Source organism: Tachysurus vachellii, chromosome 12 (genome assembly GCF_030014155.1).
Source record: "Tachysurus vachellii isolate PV-2020 chromosome 12, HZAU_Pvac_v1, whole genome shotgun sequence".
Classification (NCBI taxonomy): domain Eukaryota; kingdom Metazoa; phylum Chordata; class Actinopteri; order Siluriformes; family Bagridae; genus Tachysurus; species Tachysurus vachellii.
The window spans coordinates 5,476,774-5,497,027 of record NC_083471.1 but is presented as its reverse complement, the minus strand read 5'-3'; the positions used below and the strand labels follow the sequence as shown (position 1 = coordinate 5,497,027).

General features: G+C 41.0%; 2 protein-coding genes across 4 annotated transcripts; both read right to left on the bottom strand.

The window, feature by feature from the left end:
* Positions 1–3,227: 3,227 nt before the first annotated feature.
* Positions 3,228–9,870, bottom strand: eef1db (eukaryotic translation elongation factor 1 delta b (guanine nucleotide exchange protein)). Its single transcript, XM_060883692.1, has 8 exons — positions 8,823–9,870; positions 8,114–8,228; positions 7,932–8,003; positions 6,079–6,163; positions 5,842–5,945; positions 5,045–5,254; positions 4,763–4,957; positions 3,228–3,354 (listed from the first exon to the last, which is right to left on the bottom strand). The coding sequence occupies exons 1-8, from the start codon at positions 9,737–9,739 to the stop codon at positions 3,316–3,318; spliced, it is 1,737 nt and encodes a 578-aa protein (XP_060739675.1). The 5' UTR covers positions 9,740–9,870; the 3' UTR covers positions 3,228–3,315.
* A 4,585-nt stretch (positions 9,871–14,455) lies between these two features.
* On the bottom strand, positions 14,456–19,617 carry pycr3 (pyrroline-5-carboxylate reductase 3). Of its 3 annotated transcripts, none has more exons than XM_060883112.1 (7): positions 19,545–19,617; positions 18,089–18,190; positions 16,874–16,938; positions 16,583–16,762; positions 16,060–16,272; positions 15,083–15,175; positions 14,456–14,988 (listed from the first exon to the last, which is right to left on the bottom strand). In XM_060883112.1, exons 1-7 carry the CDS (start codon positions 19,600–19,602, stop codon positions 14,806–14,808), a joined length of 894 nt encoding a protein of 297 aa, XP_060739095.1. In that variant the 5' UTR covers positions 19,603–19,617; the 3' UTR covers positions 14,456–14,805. The 3 variants fall into 3 exon arrangements, with proteins under 3 accessions (XP_060739095.1, XP_060739097.1, XP_060739096.1); XM_060883114.1 differs by lacking the exon at positions 19,545–19,617 and adding an exon at positions 18,275–18,371 and having other exon boundaries at positions 14,458–14,988; XM_060883113.1 differs by lacking the exon at positions 19,545–19,617 and adding an exon at positions 18,275–18,375 and having other exon boundaries at positions 14,459–14,988; positions 18,089–18,179.
* Between the last annotated feature and the right edge of the window lie 637 nt (positions 19,618–20,254).

The following is a 20,254-nucleotide window of genomic DNA, read 5'->3' as shown; positions in this document are numbered from 1 at the left end:
TTCCTTTTAAGGTTGAATGCAGTTCTATCATGTTGACAAATCATCAAGCACTGAACATAACAGAATCCATTTCTGTAGATATGAGGATTATAATATTTAAGCAGTAAATGGTGCATTAATTCAGAGCTCTAATTACCCAAACTCCACTTCCTCCATACGAAACATGAAACGGAGTGACTCAGAGTTTCATTTCCAAGAGAAGAATAGATATTTATATTATTTGGTGAGAAAATAGTTCAATTATCCATTTTTTTTTCTCAGTGGTTGTTGGAAACTGAATGGAAGTAACAAGTAAAAGGAAAACCGGAGACCAGAGTCAATTCAGTTTATTATAGTTACAGAGACAATAGGAACAGACAGTACCTGAGAGAAAAAGCTCGCAACCTTGGGTGTAACCATAGACAATCAACTGTCCTTTTCCTCTCATGTTGCTAATGTGACTCGCTCATGATGGTTTCTTCTTTACAACATTAGAAGGATTCGGCCATTTTTGTCCACACAGGCTGCTTAGGTACTTGTTCAGTCTCTTGTCATTTCAAAACTGGACTACTGCAACGCACTGCAGGCAGGTCTAACTATGAACGCAATTCGTCCTCCACAAATGATCCAAAATGCAGCTGTACAACTTGTTTTTAACCTGCCTAAGTTCTCACACACCACCCTGCTGCTGTGATCCCTCCACTGGCTTTCAGTAGCTGTACACATCAGATTCAAAACACTGATGCTTGCCTACAAAACCAAAAAATGGTCCAGCTCCCTCTTACCTCCAAGCCCTCATCACACCTCGCACTGCACCTCGCACCCTCAGATCTACCAGCACTGCTCGACTGGTTCCACCATCTCTCAGGGTAAGAGGTAAGTATACTACAAGACTCTTTTCTGTTCTGGCACCGAGGTGGTGGAATGAACCTCCCCTAGAGGTCCGGACACCTGAGTCTCTGGCTATCTTTAAACGACGGCTGAAGACCTACTTATTCATGAAACAATTCAACTAACACATTCTCCCCTGTTTGTCGTATGTGTGTATATAATAAAAAAAATCTTAAGTATGTGACCTAGTGAACCAGAGTTAATGTATACAATGATGGAGACTTAAGCACTTTTGTACGTCGCTCTGTATAAGAGCGTCTGCCAAATGCTGTAAATGTAAATGTCCAAAGAGAGACAAACCACTCACTTCTGATTACAGCTGTTCTCTTTTAGTTTCTCAATGCATCCCAGGGCTGTAGCATCATGGCTGGATCATTTGAAATAACCATTTAATAACCATTTAATTATTTCTAATAATTAAAAATACTGTACTGTATACAAGCAGGTTTTCTCTCTCTCTCTCACACACACACACACTTTATCTGATGAACCTCAGAGCACTGGACAACATTATGTTAAACTAGATTTGTAAAGTTTGTCGTGACAAATTTTGATGTTGGCTTTGACGAGGCAAGTATTCGCAAAGGCCGGTGCTTTTTGGAGGCGAGTGGACATAAGGGACAGTGTTACTTTTGGAGGCAAGTGGACAGAAAGATAGGGTGCCAAAACATTTGGAGGCAAGTGGAGACGAGCATGTGACGTCATCAGAATACATGTGAGGAAGTTCCCCTCATTGTTCTGAGTGTTTTGATATGTCACATGTCCATGTTGTAAAAGGTTTTTTGATTTTGCATATTTTGGGGGCGGGGCTGTGGGACAACCGAAAGGCCAGTCGGTACACCGATTTAAAACTTTGTTCAGAGTATCACCCTAAAGGAGCTGGCCGAGTTTGGTGTAGATAGTTTGAAAGATTGCCGAGTTATAAACCTCCAAAATTTATAATGGGAGTCTATGGGAAAAAAGGCCACTTTGAGATCCGGTACCGGAAGTACCGGTACTCGGATCGCTTAGAACAGTAATAGCAACAAACTTCAGACCGGGGTCTACAACATATCCGAATTTGGTGCATGTGGCTCGAAAGCCCTAGGCCGCATTAAATTTTATAAATTTTTGTCTAAGCTGAAATAGGAAAACAGAATGTTGGCTTCTACAAAGTCAACATAATAAAACAAGGAAAAATATCCATCTGTAAATTTTACATCAACACAGTGAACATGGTTTATTCTACATCAGCATCATTATATTATATTGACTGTATTTATCCTCAGAAATTTATTTGGTAGTTCCAACTGCTAGTATTTGTCAGAATAGTACATTTTAGGGTTTTCCACACTCTGCTTAATCCCTGGATAATCTCATTCTAAACCCCGCTTTAATCCCAGGTAGAGGAACAGTTCACACCTGTAATTAAAACAGGCATTAGCGCCGCTTTATACCTGGGGTTTTGCACTTTGATGCAAAATGTTAACACCGAATGTTTCAGTTAGATCAGAAATTAAACAGTGAATGCCTTAAATGATATGCTTAGTACTGTTAAAGGAATCCCATGTGTTGTGTAAATAGTAGTTGCAGCATTTGTGGGTAAAATATAAAATAAATTAACATCAAATGGTGATGAAAAACGATATATATATATATATATATATATATATATATATATATATATATATATATATATATATATATATATATACATATATATACATACATATATATCGTTTTTCATCACCATTTGATGTTAATTTATTTTATATTTTACCCATATTTTTTGTACATACATACATATATACATACATACATATATATATATATATATATACACACACACACACACAAATACATGTGATTAAAATGTGAGCAAAGCAGCTATTTAAAGCAGGTTGTATTTATCTAATCATGGATGACGTTGACGGCACAAATAAGGTTAAACCATGGTTTAGGAAATGTACAGTGTGAAGGATCAGATTTGACCGATGGAAAGTGTAAGCAGTGTGAAACGTCAAACAAGAAACCCGGGATTTACACTGACCCAAGAGGAAATATTTCAAGTGTGAAAAACCCTCATTTGTCTGAATTAAGAGACAAAAGTAGTTCTGATGCTGAAGGACTTCTGTTCACTCAACAATGATCACAGTAGAAGATGGAATATTCCCTGGATATTCCCTGGATACTTCTACAATTACAAATATCACCCTTTCAATGTTATCAAGGATCCTGAGCATCTACAATGTGCACATTTGAACTCATTAACACACATCCAGATCTCTCAGCTAATCCCACAGAACTATTTGTAATCCCTGGAATAAAAGGAGTGTATCTAATTTTACAGTCAAAAGCACAACAGGAAAAGTCCAGGATAAAGTCAGGGTTCTTTATTGTCAAATGTTATTTCATCGATAGCTTGTGTAGTGCAGATGGAGGATGAGTGGAAAGTATGTTAGTGCTTTAAATCTTATTGAAAGCTGCTACATCCACGCTTTGGACCTGCGAGAGAGACAGAAAGACACGTCAGAATACACACAGTGACGGCATACGCAGAAGAGTTAAGGGTACAACAAAAAGGTTAAACTGATCACTAAATGACTGAATACACAGATTTTTTTTTTTATTATTTTGTTAAGCAGATAAGAGGAATAAAAGGGGAGGAGTTTTGTTAGAATTTTATATTTGGTAGATAAAAATTGTAGTTTACTCGTCATTTTAGCGTTGTGAACATTGTCATTTATGGACATCACTAATAAAATGTAACTCAGCTGTACCATGTACACACACATACACACACACCGTCTCTCTCTCACTCTCACACTCACACTCTCTCTCTCTCACACACACAATCTCTCTCTCTCACACACATTCTCTCTCTCTCTCTCACACACATTCTCTCTCTCTCTCTCACACACAGATACACCCTCTCGCTCTCACACATACACCCTCTCTCTCACACACACATACATACACCCTCTCTCTCACACACACATACATACACCCTCTCTCTCACACACACACATACACCCTCTCTCTCACACACACATACACCCTCTCTCACACACACATACACCCTTTCTCTCACACACATACACCCTCTCTCACACACACACATACACCCTCTCTCTCACACACACATACACCCTCTCTCTCACACACACATACACCCTCTCTCTCACACACACATACACCCTCTCTCTCACACACACATACACCCTTTCTCTCACACACATACACACCCTCTCTCTCACACACACATACACCCTCTCTCACACACACACATACACCCTCTCTCTCACACACACATACACCCTCTCTCTCACACACACATACACCCTTTCTCACACACACATACACCCTCTCTCTCACACACATACACCCTTTCTCTCACACACATACACACCCTCTCTCTCACACATACACCCTCTCTCTCTCACACACACACACCCCCTCTCTCTCACACACATACAGACACGTCACCAATATCTTTACACCATAATTCTGATGGAGAGAAATCATTCTGATGGATCTTCCTAACAAGTACAGTTAAGAGCAGTTCTCTAACCGCACTCATCAAAATCATCCCACGTTGCAGGTGGAATAGTTTGATATAGGAGTCGTTCCTCCATTCTCCATTAGTAAGAGGTAAAAATAAAACTTTTACTTCTGTTGGTCTTACATAAACCTTGACATAGAAAAAAAATGTGTGTTGGTTAGATGTGCTAATTACAGGATATCCCTGTTGGTGTAACGATCATCATCACTCCTGCAGGAATCCAATAAACACCAGTGGATTATAGACAGGACGCAGGACTTTCTGGGTTTCATTTACGATGGCGTGATGGATTTGTGTGATTGGAAGTGTCCCTGTGTGAACTGGCTTTGAGGGAACTTATTGGATACTTACATAATCTTCAAACTTCGTGATCTCCTCCTCCAGCAGGTCTGTTCCCACCTTATCGTCTTCCACCACGCAGTTGATCTGCAGCTTTTTGATACCGTAACCAACCGGTACCAGTTTGGAGGCTCCCCAGAGCAAGCCGTCGGCCTGAACGGACCTCACGCACTCCTCCAGCTTCGCCATGTCCGTCTCGTCATCCCACTGCGCACACATACAGAAACCAGGCTCTGGTCAGGTCAGTGCTCAAACCTCAAAGAAACCAAACTTTTAACCGGATAACCAACGTACAGGCTTGACGTCCAACAGGATGGACGATTTAGCGACGATGGCGGGTTTTTTGGCTTTTTTGGCTGCATATTCCTGAAGCCTCTTCTCCTTCAGGCGCTCCGCCTCTTCGTCTACTTCGTCGTCGCTACCGAACAGGTCTAGATCGTCGTCATCATCCTCGCCATCTGCTGGCGCAGGAGGTGTTTTCTGCGGAGGAGGACAAACGGTCTTCTGAGGGGGAAAAAAAAAGAGAAAGAAAAACAGCAATAAATCATTAAAAAAAAAAAAAAGAAAAATTATTTATATCGTCGCTGTCGGGCGGAAACCTCGTATGTCCAAATTTGGTCAATTTCATATTTTTTCACATATCGATGCTATTGGTCAGTCCCCACGTGGGTCTGTTATTTTTACAAGTTATTAACCAATCTAAAGTCTTGAAAATATCTTGAGCGCAAATCTCATAACTCATTGGACACTTCAAATGTCCACCTCTTCCTCACTCCGCGGGAGAGCTTCACGGCATATTTCTCCTTAATAAGAGTCGCAACGAATCAACACGTCTTCTGAGGTAAATGTCTTCAAAACACTGGGCTCAAAGAAAAAAAAAATCTTGACCCCCGCTAGTTCTGGTGCTCGTCTGAGGACAGGAATTTAGCGCAAGACAATCCACTGCAACGTGGACTAAACCCTGTGCACTGCAGATAAGGTACGGCATTTTTTTAATTTCCTGAAAAATAACGGTTCTGGAGATACGAGGATTCCGTCTGACAGCGACGATATGGTACTTGATGTCCAAGATTTTCTTCATGTTTACTTACGGAAGAAATTCCATTAACCACCGCCGCTGGGGCTGCTGGTCTTTTTTCCAAAACGGAGACCCGACTTTCCAGGTTAGAGACAACAGAATGCAACTGCTGCACCACTGAAAGAAAGAGTAATGAGTCAAAAATTGAGTCAAGAGTATTGGCTGTAACATATGTCAGAAAGCATGTGCAGTACTTTATCACTAACCAACAGGTCTCATGAACTGAAAAGACTAAATAGAATTTCTGTACTTTTTTGTAGACGCTGGTTCTCCAGTTCCAGTTCCTTCATGCGTGCGAGAAGTTCCCCTTGTTCGGCACTACTTCCTCCTGCCGTCTACAAACACACACGAACAAACGGTTGCAGTTGCGAATAAAGAGATCTGGCAACCTGCATCGGTGTGATTCACATGCATTAACACACAGAATCTGACTCAAGTGATCGGGTCACAAAGCGGTCATCGGAACCTACAGACGTTCAGACCGGATTTTACTAAAGCTTTAGCTTCGGCTCTTGATCGTGCTTGAAAACCGTGAAGGTGGCGACACCGTTGTGAGGGCGGGTGTGTAGAAAAGTGCAGAGAGCGTCACGCTGGCGGTTCAGTCTGAAACTGCTTGTGATCCGATCACTAAAGAGGGCTGTTAGAAACACACAAACTATTCATTACAAATAAACAGCACACGTGTACTGAACACGTCCGCTTTGAGAGCTCGGTGTATAAACAGTCTTTTCTACTAGATAATAGCTCTTTATTTGCTTTCACAGACTAAGAAATGCATGCGACAGACAGGAAGGAAGGATGGGTTTTTTTTCTCTTAATGTCCACAACACAGCAAACACAAACAATGAACCGTGTTTGATGACTTTGGCCTGTTGTGACCGGTAAGTGTTTCACACACGCTTACAGTGAGGCTGTGTGGAGGGGTTGGGGATTTATGGGAGGAGCCCCTAGTTGGCTGCAAGGTTGTCTTCAACTGAGGGAGAGAAGATGTATAGTGATAAGGGCTGAGATATACAGTGAGAGCAAACAGATTATATACAAGCGCGGAAAAGAGCACTCACGCGCACGAGAAAACTCACGCACACTCTTTCTCTCATTCCCGCACCCTCACAATCTAACCCTCACCCTCTTTCTCTCGCACGCTCACACTCTTTCTCTCGCACGCCCTCCCTCTTTCTCTCGCACGCCCTCCCTCTTTCTCTCGCACGCCCTCCCTCTTTCTCTCGCACGCCCTCCCTCTTTCTCTCGCACGCCCTCCCTCTTTCTCTCGCACGCTCTCCCTCTTTCTCTCGCACGCTCTCCCTCTTTCTCTCGCACGCTCTCCCTCTTTCTCTCGCACGCTCTACCTATGTCTCTCGCTCGCAAAACCTGTTTCTCTCGCACGCTATACCTGTTTCTCTCGCACGCTCTCCCTCTTTCTCTCGCACGCTCTCCCTCTTTCTCTCGCACGCTCTCCCTCTTTCTCTCGCACGCATACCCTCTTTCTCTCGCACGCTCTCCCTCTTTCTCTCGCACGCTCTCCCTCTTTCTCTCGCACGCTCTCCCTCTTTCTCTCGCACGCTCTCCCTCTTTCTCTCGCACGCTCTCCCTCTTTCTCTCGCACGCTCTCCCTCTTTCTCTCACACGCTCTCCCTCTTTCTCTCGCACGCTCTCCCTCTTTCTCTCACACGCTCAACCTCTCAAACACACACAATTCAGTAGCATCTTTACACCATAATTCTGATTTGGAGAAATGGCTCTGATGGATTTCTTTAACATGTTACATCTAAGCCATGCTGAGTGGTTAATGAGATTTTATCTAACCGCACATCATCAACTTCATCTCACAATGCATAGTTTCATATAGGAGTTGTCCATCCATTCTCCATTACTGGTAGACAAAATAAAAGCTTTAACACTTTAACTTGATGCCTGAGCTGAAAAGACCTGGTTATCCTACACAGGGTCAGAGGGAGTCTGCAGTCGCAGGTGTTCCTATTAAAGTGAACAGTGAGCTAGAACACCCAATAAATCAGTATAAAGATGTCAAAATGGCTGCAATGGGGTCTCGTATTAAACCGTCCAGAAGACCACAATTATATTAACAGATGATGAGCTACTCACTCCAGCAAGAGACTTCTGGATGTTCTCTCGTGCTCTTGCAATGTCCTGAAGAATACTATTAGCACCCGTGTCCTGTGGGGAATAAATAAAAATAAAAAATAGATAACCTGTAGGTTTGTTTTGGAATCACATACATTTCCATTACAGACTGCACACACACATCCTCTGAAGCACGCGCATACCTGAGGCGGTAGTGTGGGTCCATTCATCCTCTCGTAGAACTTTCGTTCAGCCTCGTCGTAGCGAGGTTTGTCAAACCATATCCTCTCTTGAGCCAAGCACTCCATTGCACTTCTTCTAGAAACATAAATCAGAGTCTCCGTGTCCAGTTATTGATAAAAACTCCATGTATCCAAATAAAGGCAAACAAGCAAGAGAGAGAGACAGAGAGAGAGAGAGAGAGAGAGAGAGAGAGAGAGAGAGAGAGAGAGAGAGAGAAGCAGACACAGAGAAAACACACACAGAACAAATGGCGTGAAATTGAAACATGACGAACATGATGCCTGAACCTAGTCCTTATGATGACTAGTGTGTGTGTGTGTGTGTGTGTGAACTACCTTTAAAATATACTTCAGGCAGGAAGGAAGCTATTTCAGATGTGTGACCGTGTTTAAATAATATAAATTCTAATTGAATCTTATACAGACACACTGATGGACACCTTCAATTAGTTCAAGCTATGAATAAGATTATATATATAGCTGGGTGGGAGAAAATAAATAAATAAATAAATAATAATATATATATATATATAAAATTTTTTCTTCTTCTATTTTTTCTCCCACCCAGCTATTTCCTAACATACAACAGCTATGGTGAGGGTGAAGGAAGCCAAGCAGTTACAGGGCAATATAACACTATCAGAGAAAAGCGCTATCTGCCCTCTTCCGCATACAGGAGCTCCTGGCCACCTGTGATTGGCTAGTGTTGTTGTGATTGACAGGGAAGGGAGGGAGAAAAAGAGAGAGCATTGTAAGGATTCTTGAATGTACTCCAGACAACAAAGTGCAGGTTTTTCCTCTTGGGCCACTCAGAAGCATAAAGAGGTGCAACTTAAGTGTGTGTATACGATCATACTTCGACGATAAGCTACAGCCGCTTTTAGTCGTCATGGCTTCGTAGAAACCAGTTTCCACCTCCGCGTATCGATTGCGGTCTAGCCACACCCTCTCACTGTCTGCATGCAGGAAGTGATCTAATGCACTGCTTCCTTTCTGGATTCCATCATTGCCTGGTTTCTTCTCCTTTGTCTTATCAGATTTGGATTTCTCAGCGACAGGGGAACTTGGATGCCCGATGCACGTTTGCTCGCCGTCGGGTGAAGAATGAGGCTTGTTCAAACGGTGCAGGTTCTGGTAAAACGTTGTTTCCGCCCGGTCGTAAAGAGACTTCTGAAACCACACCCCTTGGAGGAACGCAGGCACAAATGGCAGGCCGTTAATTGGTGCTGATGCCGGAGTGCGAGGAGTTGGGGTTTGTGATAGGTAGCCTTCGTCACATAACATATGGGTTGAAGGGCTATCAGGTAAGATTCGAAGAGAACCAGGAGCGGTCACTGAATTGGGGGGTTTTGAAGAATTTTCTTGGCTACGCTGGGAATTTGAGGTGCTTGCAGCAGATGTGGTCCCATTTTGCTGTTCTTGAAGCCTTATGTAATGATGGCTTTCTGCTCTCTCGTAAGCTCTGCAGTCAAACCATACGGCATCACGCTCTGAACACAGGCCCTGTACAACTGCGCTGGAAAAACAGCCTCCGACATCAGTGGGTTTGGCCTCCACACTGGAATTGATCACAATTCTCTGAGGCATTACGCTAGGTCTGGTACAGACCAAAAGCAGGAAGAAGAGAGAAGAGAAGCAGAGTCATGACGAGGTAAAGAGTTAGTAATTAAAGAAGAAAACAAGACGCACACATGCAGAAGCAGGCAAGACGACTCATGCAAAAACCCCGAGGTGTAAACTGTGTATATCTCCAGTGCATTGACAGGACAGACAGGAAAAAAAAAACAGCAACATTGAAAAAAGGTAGAAAAAGATATCAAAAGATTGTTCAGAAAAAAGCAGTGCTTCTGATAGTGAACCTGTACTACTGAGAATTTATAGACATGCAACTACACATCTGGCTCATGAGGCATGTTTCTCTTTACGTGTGCATTTAATATCAACTGTTTTCCAAAACCAAACTAAAATACTTTTTTTTTTTTGCTGAACGAATACTAGGGTTGCAAAATTCCGGGAATTTTCAAGGCTGGAAACTTTCCATGGGAATTAACAGGAATATATGGGAATTAACGGGAATATATGGGAATTAACGGGAATATATGGAAATAAACTGGGAATTTTAAGAAAATGCAGAGTTGCCTATAACAAGGAACTTAAATGTAGTTAAAAAAAATCTTGCAGCATAATTGTGTTTAAAACAACAAGATTTAATGCAGTTTAAGTTGAATTTGTACCCTGCGTTCCTCTGTCATTTGCACACAGCACACTGCTTACTGGAGGGCCATTGAGGCCAAAACCCCCTGCAGGTACTTGCATTCTTCCATAACATGCACAGTAACACTTTATTTTAGGGTCATTTAACTAGTTGCTTATTAGCATGAATATTAATAGAATATTAGCTGTTTATTAATACTTATTAATGCCTTATTCTGCATTACTTTATTCTACATTCTTAATTTTACCCAATACCTAAACTTAATAACTACCTTACTAACTCTTAATAAGCAGTAAATTAGGAGTGTAACACATACACAGATAATTTGATGACCCCGCCACACACACTCACTCCTCCTGAAATAAAAAAAAGTCCTCCATATATCACTTAAGGAGGGGATTCACCTCCATTTTCCAGACCTTGACTACTGCAGAAGCAGAGACCTAATAAGCTTGAGAAAAAAATGCTTCATTTTACATTTTGATTGGGACTTTTTTAGAAGGGCAAGTATGGGGGATGCTTTCATTTTACAGCAATTATAGGGAAATATGTTTATTACAATTATTAAGTTTATTACAAGCATAATAATGTTTATTATGCATGTGTTACTCAATAAAAGAATCAATTAAAGTTCTACTTACAATTAAATCAGTCAAGAGAACATTTTTAAAATTTGTATTACTTTACATGTATGTCTGCTTATGACCAAACAAAATGTTTATTTAGGTTTGTATTTGTATATGATATAGATTATATACATTTCCCTATATTTCCAAATAATTCCCATAAATTCCTGTAAATTTCCATAAATTCCCGTAAAGTTTCCAATTTGGAATATTCCCAAAATTCCCCAGATTAAGCTCCCGTGGAAAGTCTCCGGAAATTTACCCTAAATTGCCCCTTTGCAACCCTAACGAGTACAAACCCGATCCCATCTTACCTTCAGTAAAGAGTAACACAATAACCCAACAAATGGCACTATGGTGTGCTTAGATTGTTCTTCACCCCGTCAGCAGCAGGAAATAAAACAGACAAAACCAGAATAAGGTGCAATACAAAGGTTTAGATCTAGTCAACTATCTTTTAAACCAATACCCCGTCTCAGGTGAGGGTGTAATGACGTTTCTCTGGCTTCAATGAAGTTGGGATGTGGTAGACTAGTGGTTAAGGCATTGGACTACTGATTGGAAGGTCATGGGTTCGAATCCCAGCTCCATCATGGGCTCCATCCCAGCTCCACCTGAGCAGGGCCCTTAACCCTCAATGGCTCAGTTGTATAAAATGAACATAAAATAACTACCATATAAACAGTCCAAAATGCAAAAGAAATGTGTTTACATCTCTCTTCTGAACCAAACCTAGCAAACGTCTAAAGAAAAGTGGAAAAATTCAAACACATCGCTTTCTGTGTGTTCACCGAGCGCGCATGCGCATTTCGAGAACTCCGAAAGTCACGGTGAAGTGCGCATGCGCATGTCCCTATTCCTGCCTCCATGCTTGATTGTGTTAGCTAACACAGCTAACGAATACACATCAGCCTTCAAAACCTGTACGTGACTCGAAAATTGTTTAAAGAAAAAACAGATTAGAGGAGAAAGAATAAACCACGTTAGTATAAGCCATATAAGATGCTTTATCCTGTTTTTATCTTACGTGGCGATTCGTTTCGACACTTTCGCCATAGCAGGTCCTTAAAGGACAACGATTAATATCATAATCGTGAATAAATAAATATTTTACGGATCACTATTCGAAAGATATGTTGATAACGAATTATTTTTTAAAAATTTGAGATACAGACATACTCACTTTGTGATTACTGAATTAAATGGTTTGTTAGAATCTGGAGCGAAAGCTGACAAGACAGCGCTGAGGTGCTGAGGAGAGATTGGCCGTTGGGCGAGTCCATTTTTTTCTTGAGGCGGGTAATGACTACTGCTGTGTTACATCTTAAAAACGTGTCTTTCTACACATGGACCGATGAGACTAAAATGTAAATCGTCGTCAACTCACATTTTTGTTAGTATTCATATAAGGCAAAGTTGTTAAAATAAAATTTTTGTTTAATATGGCACTTCATAAATGGTATAAACCTTCGAGTCGGTTGAATCTCGCGAGAACTAACGAGATTTAAACTGAGTCATTAGAGATAAAATGGCTAGTGTCGATTCTGTCGGTTTATGTTGGTTTCAGCTAATTTGCTAAACAAGAGTCATTACAAATTCATTCATTTCAGCAACCACTTAATCCTTCGCTGCAAATGGATGTACACTATAGAGATTTTCACAGTTAAACTATATAACCCAGGGTCACTGTAAACCACAGTTTATATAATCCTGGGATATTTTATGTGACCGTTCACACTGCTCATATTGTACCCGGGTTTAACAGTTAATCCTGGCTATTCATAATCTGAGATTTCACACTGTACATCCCTAAACCCTGGCTTAACATTCTTATTTGCATGTCTATTATGTCATCTATGTCAACTCCATCATCAAAAAGGCCCGGCAGAGGATGTACTTTCTACGTCAATTAAGGAAGTAAGGTCTGCCACAGGATCTGTTGATGCTGTTCAACACTGCAGTTGTTGATTCTGTCCTGTGCACATCCATCACCATCTGGTTTGGTGCAGCAACAAAGCAGGACAGAAACAGACTGCAACGCACGGGTTAAAACAGCAGAAAAAAATAAATGGTGCCCCCTGCCCACTCCCCAGGACTTGTACGGCACAAGAACCAGAAACCGTTCAGGGAAAATCACCACTGACCCTTTGCACCCTGGACACAACCCCTTTCAGCTCCTCCCTTCTGGCAGGTGCTACAGAACTTTGCTTACTAAGACTGCCAGACACAGGGACAGTTTCTTTCCCCAAACAATCACCCTGATTAACAACTCACCATACTTATATTCACTGCTTCATATCTATAAGTACTGCATTATCAGAACTGTCAGTCATCACATCATCTATAGATTACACACACTACTGCTGCTATATATTGTACAAAACGCATAATATTGCACAATATTGTTATTTGCACATGCACTTCCCACACTTTATGTACATAGCTGATCAGTCATATATTCTGTATTCATATTTAATACTCATAATGTCTATTGTATCACATCTGCATTGTTTTGCATACTCTGTATTATCTTGTATATTCATTCATTCATTCATTCATTTTCTACCGCTTATCCGAACTACCTCGGGTCACAGGGAGCCTGTGCCTATCTCAGGCGTCATTGGGCATCAAGGCAGGATACACCCTGGATGGGGTGCCAACCCATCGCAGGGTTATCTTGTATAGTATAGTGTTATTTATGTCTGTACTTTTGAGAGTCACAAACAGCTGGAACCAAATTCCTTGTGTGTGTCAACACACTTGGCAAATAAACCTGATTTTGATTCTGATGTTGTCAACGTGTCAACCACATAAATCCTCTACCTAAATCCTCTAGCTGGTGTCCAAAAGCAATGCAGTAATGGGGTGGCCATCAAGGCTAGTCCAAAATTCTCATCCATGTACATAGAAACTTGCATAACATCTATATAACTTGAGTAGAATAACCATCAGACACAAAAGGTCCAAACTTACATGACATTGGTTTACAGTCTACAGACTACATCCTGTTTCAGCATTTTTTAAGCACTACCAATTTGCCACCACCCCGTATATATAATAATATATAATATAATAACGTATAATAACGTGCTGTAGGTGACATATTAGTTAGAATATTAGAATAGCATTTGCAGTTAACAGATTCAGGCAAAGAAAAAAAAAATCATAATTTATGAGACATTTATGTTTTCCTCGTTTGGTATGGAGGTTCCATGATGTAATGGTTAGCATTCTTGATGCTGAATCCAGCGACCTGAGATCTTGGTGGATGCTACAGACTGAAATTTGTGCCAGGACTCTTACCTCAAAGTCATTTAAGGGGGATGCGGTAGCCTAATTTTTAGGTGTTGGACTACCTGCTGGAAGGTTACAATGAGATGCAAGTCACTCTGTATAATGCCGTCTGCCAAATGCCATAAATGGTTAATGGTTTCAGCAAGTATTCTATTGATCATGCTTCTAAAGTTGGTGCACCATTTAATTAGCTTTATTTATTTACATATTATTCATATTGGAATACTTTCTCAACCAATACTTTTGATAAATCCTTTACAAAATAATTAAACTACAGTAAACCTTGTTTACAGTTTGAACAATATCGAAGTAGCTTCTATGTCACAGACCATTTAACAGACAGCTATACAAGACATTTTGTTTAGGATTAACAAATTAAATAGAGTAAATTTATGTAACCATAAATAGACAGTTTTTCGATTTATTAGTAACAAATGGCTCATGGTCCACCCTGGTCCTCGCTTCTCTCTTTCCATCTCCTTATTTCTCAGGATTTCTCACACAGCCTTGCTCCTTCATTAACTTTGCCCGAGTTCTCTTGCTCGTTCTGTGGCTGCCTCCACCGCCCCCATGACGGCTGCCCGGAGCCCTCCTTTTTCCAGCGTGTGAAGTCCGTACACCGTGGTCCCGCCTGGAGTACACACTTCTGCCTTTAACTGTGCTGGATGCTTCTTACCATCCCGCAACAAATGACCTGCACCCTGTCAAACCCATGCAGGCCGTAATATCATCAGATTATGTATAAATATATATATTTTTTTAAAAAGAGACTACCAATACTACTCAAATACTTACTAGTATAGTCTGGGCAGCAAAACGTTGAGCCAGTACACTCGGCATTCCCATTTTAACTGCGCCTTCAGCGAGGGCTTCAGCAAACACGTACACCTTTAAGGCAGAGCTGGATGTTAAAATGATAAAATGTGATCTCAAAATGATTTCCATACATGTGTAATAATCAGGTAATTGCACAAGCTAATATCTAGTGAGGACCTCACATGGTCTACTCACACTAAGGCAGTGGTGAAAAAAGCTCACCAGCACCAGTTCTTCCTCAAACAGTTGAGGACATTTAGAAAAGTTTGGTATGAACAGAATCTCTGTCAAATCATATTACGCATGCACCGTGGAGAACATCCTGTGGTGTGGAAAAGCCCTGCATATTGTCTGAGGTGAGCTTCCTTCCCTCCAGGTCATCTACACCAGGCGATGTGTGAGGAAAAGCACAAAGGATCGTCGTGAGCTGATCATCATCAGGCAGATTGTATTTATGCAGCAGGAACCAGCAGGCTTTGGCATATCTTTTTCTGCTGAACTCTAACTAACATATAGATAGTTTAATGCTTTTCAGCCCTTAATTCTGAGTTGTCTTATGTAGCTCTCTGTCTCTATATTGCACCAGGGATCCTTGAGGAACGCTTTATTTCAATGTACTGCATCGGCTCTATACGATCGAAATGACAATAAAAGCTTACTGACATGAAAATATTACATTAATCATTTCATAGTATTGGATTAGACCTTGCTTTAAGGACAGCTTGTCTGCTGCTTTAGCATGACTTCTCTGTGTAATTGTAATGGAGCACTGTGGTATCCTGCAGTCGCACATTCAGCTGTTGCTTTTATGATATTCAATCACGTATAACAGCAATTAGAGGACACTGCGAGAGGATGGTAGGTATATCTAACAATAGGGGACATTTTTTATCCCCTCATACCTTTTAAAGTCTAGTGCTCTCGTGTATAGTATAGTATAGTGTTGTCATACTCACAAAAGCCACCCCGCTTCCACTAAGGCCTGTATGGGCATCGATCCAAGGCTCAGGTCCAACCTCCACCAGTCCACATGGTGAGAGGAGTCTCTTCAGCAGAGAAGCCACCTCCTGCTTGGCCCCTGTTCCACAAGCCAGGAGTAGAGCACCTTCCTGAAGCATGCACGGAAGATTCGGCATCAGACGCATCACACAGGATCCTCCGGGCAACAGCTAATGGAGAAAAATTAGGTTATTTAAAGCTTTAGAATATTGTACCCCACATGCAATCTACCATTTTAATAGGAACACATGCCCACTTGCTATTCAACTCAACCTGGTCTCAGATTCCTGTTCATAGCTAACAGGAGTGGAACCCCCATTGTTTGAGATGCTTTTTGCTCACTACGATTCTAAAGAGCGACGATTTGAGTTACCGCAACCTTCCCGTCAACTCGAACCTTTATATGATACAATGCTGCCAACTGCAACCAACACATTCGCTGTTAAAGTGAACGTTTATCGAAATAGCACAATGTCTCACCCCCTCGAGTGTTGCTATGGTGACTCCGGCTGCCATGGACACAACAATGTGCTGTGGTGTGACGTGTAGTGAGAGCGCACTGAGGACAATAGGGATCAGATGGGGTTTGACTGCCAGGAAGACCAGACGAGAACTGTGAATAACTTCCTCATTCGAGTGTGTGACTGCAACTCCCATCTCCTAGAGACATTGACATGTTTCATTGCACTGAGAGTATTTGATACCACATCGTATATAAGCAGACGTGTGTGTGTGTATGTGTGTGTGTGTGTGTGTGTGTGTGTGACTTACCTGGAAGCGTGAGAAGTTGTTTTTAGATGGAGCGCTGACGATCACGTTAGATGCGACGACGTCACCTAACGACACACAACACACGGACCACGAAGGTTAAGTACATTCAGAAAGATGTTGAATAGACCTGGGGTGCAATCAAGTGCTCAGTAGGGGATGAGTCAGAGTCTGCGCAGGACACTTAGAAGTTCTTCCACCCCAAACTTACATGTACGGCATTTGGCGGACGTCCTTATCCAGAGCAATATACATTTTTATCTCATTTTATACAACTGAGCAATGGAGGCTTAAGGGCCTGGCTCAGTTGTCCAGCAAGCAATGGCAGCTTGGTCGACCTGGGATTCAAACTCACAACCATCCGATTGGTAATCCAGTGCCTTAAACACTAAGCTACCTGAGACACAACATAATAATTCTGTCTAACACAATAATTAAGTCATAGATGGTGAATAACTACTGAATAGATGAGTTAATAGTTTTTACTAAACAACAAAGACACTCTTGTTTTTCAACCTTTGTATAGAAAATAAGGCCACTGTGGTGTACAGATGCCTTTGAGCATATCGGGTTTATGTGTCATAAGTAGTTCAGCCCCTAGGAACAGATGCATCCCACTGACTACCACAGCATACAGACTATATATGCTGTATGATCCTTGTACGTGTGCATGCGTACATCTGTGATCTATCTATTGTAATCGATATATATATATATATATATATATATATATATATATATATATATATATATATATAGAGAGAGAGAGAGAGAGAGAGAGACTGACAGATAGATAGATAGAAAGATAGATAGATAGATATGTAGACAGACAGAGAGAGATAGATGGATGGATGGATGTTATATATGCTGTATGATTCCCTATACATGTGTATGCGCATGCGCATGATTGTGATCCTTATACTCTATGCCATAATCCTCCCTTTTTCCTTATTTCAACCTGTACAGAAACAATTACGCACGTCATATATTCAAATTGTAAACTTTTTTTTTTCTTTCTGAAATTTGTTGGCTTTAATTCCGAATATTTGCTATATATAATAAGGTTTTTAACAGCGTCTAGCAAACCAGCCTGCTGTAATTCCTGAAAGCCACCAGATGGCGCTGTGATGTCAGTGAACTACAGAAATACAGCGTAACGAGAGGGTCTAAATTTTCTAGTCATAAAAAAAAAATGTATATATTATATACTGTAGCTACCATGTCTTAAGATGCCCTTTGTTATTCCATACGCCATGTTTCCTGCTCCAATGAAGCCAATCTTCAGCTGATGCAATCCGTCCATAGTCTCCTGGGAATAAACTGAGAAATAAACCAAGTAACTCATTCAGGGAGTCTTTTCTGCACTGGACATGAATTACACGTGATTATTTCTGTTATACTTACATCTAAAGTTTACAGCCTATTTGTTTATTACACGTGATATCGCTTCCTGTGTGTATATTTAAAGGTGTAATTCTTTATCTAAGTGACCACGTGTCATGATAAGCGGAAGTAACGTTCGGGATTTCAAAACAAAAGTCCAAATAAACGCGCGTTCATTTATTGGGTATTAAGTGTTTAAAATAGACTTTACATTCCCAAATAAGTAATCTAACGTATGACTCATAAATATATACTATAGTATGGATTATATGGCGAAAAGCATGTGGACAGGTTAGAGTCAAACACCCATGTGTTTCTTCTCCAGACCGTTGTATTGTATATGAAAGAGAGTTAGAGAGAGAGAGAGAGAGAGAGAGAGAGAGAGAGAGACTGAGTGTGTGTGTGAGAGACAGAGAGAGAGAGAGAACGAGAGACTGTGTGAGACAGACAGAGAGAGAGAGAGACTGAGTGTGTGTGAGACAGACAGAGAGTTAGAGAGACTGAGTGTGTGAGAGACAGACAGAGAGAGAGAGACTGAGTGTGTGTGAGACAGACAGAGAGTTAGAGAGAGATTGAGTGTGTGTGAGACAGACAGAGAGAGAGAGAGAGAGACTGAGTGTGTGTGTGAGTCCGAGAGAGAGAGAGAGTTAGAGAGAGAGAGACTGAGTGTGTGTGTGACAGACAGAGAGAGAGTTAGAGAGACTGAATGTGTGAGAGACAGACAGAGAGAGAGAGACTGAGTGTGTGAGACAGACAGAGAGAGAGTTAGAGAGAGATTGAGTGTGTGTGAGACAGACAGAGAGAGAGAGAGACTGAGTGTGTGTGTGAGTCCGAGAGAGAGAGAGAGTTAGAGAGAGAGAGACTGAGTGTGTGTGTGACAGACAGAGAGAGAAAGAGAGACTGAGTGTGTGTGTGAGACAGAGAGAGAGAGAGAGAGAGAGAGAGAGACTGAGTGTGTGAGACAGACAGAGAGAGAGAGACTGAGTGTGTGTGTGAGAGAGAGAGACTGAGTGTGTATGAGACAGATAGAGATAGATAGATAGATAGACTGACTGACTGACAGATGGGTAGATAGACAGACAGACAGATAGAGAGAGATGGATGGATTGATGGACAGGCTGATTGATTGATTGATTGATTGATATATTGATTGATTAAAAAAATCTGAACTTTCCATATATATTCAAGATTTAATAATTTATTGTCATATATACTGGATTCCTGGTGGTCCACCACTGTGACCCTGGTTTGATACCTGGGCAGGAAACCAATCCAGCCAGTGATAGGTTACCTCTGGTTGCCTGGTCCCAAGCCTGCATAAAATGGGTGTGTTGCATCAGGAAGGACATCCGGTATAAATCCTGTGCAAATATATATATATATATCTCAAATATATAAAAAGACATACAACATATATCATACAGTCATATATACAGTCAGTTACACAATATAAGGAAATTCTCACTCTGACACTTCAAGCACACTGATATATAATTTAGACAGGACATACAAAAGCATAAATTGTGCAAACAGTGCAAGTGTGTGTATCGTACCCAAGAAAAAGTCTAAGCATATAATGTAAACAGGTTCATGAAGGTGTTCTCATTTGTAACTGTGTATGTATAGGGCAGGAGTGGTTAAGCAATCAAAAGATCAACTTCTTTAAGTCGTTCAAAGGTCTAATGGTCTATGGGTGAAAAGGGATTTTCATCATTACTGTTTGTGGCTTTATAGTTCTGTAGCTCAGTGGTTAAGTCATTGTGAAGATCATGAGTTAACAATCCAGCACTAACACTACTGAGCACTTGAGGAAGGTCTTTAACCCTCAACTGCTTGGTTGTTTAAATGCAATATAGATAAAGTTATCTTAAGAGACAACAGTAAATCTATTCATCATTTTTAATAACTGCTTAATTTTGGTCAGTATTATACTGAATCTTAAGGACACTGAGCACAAAGCAGGGATACTCCAGACCAGAGAAAGCTGGAGATCCAGGAGTA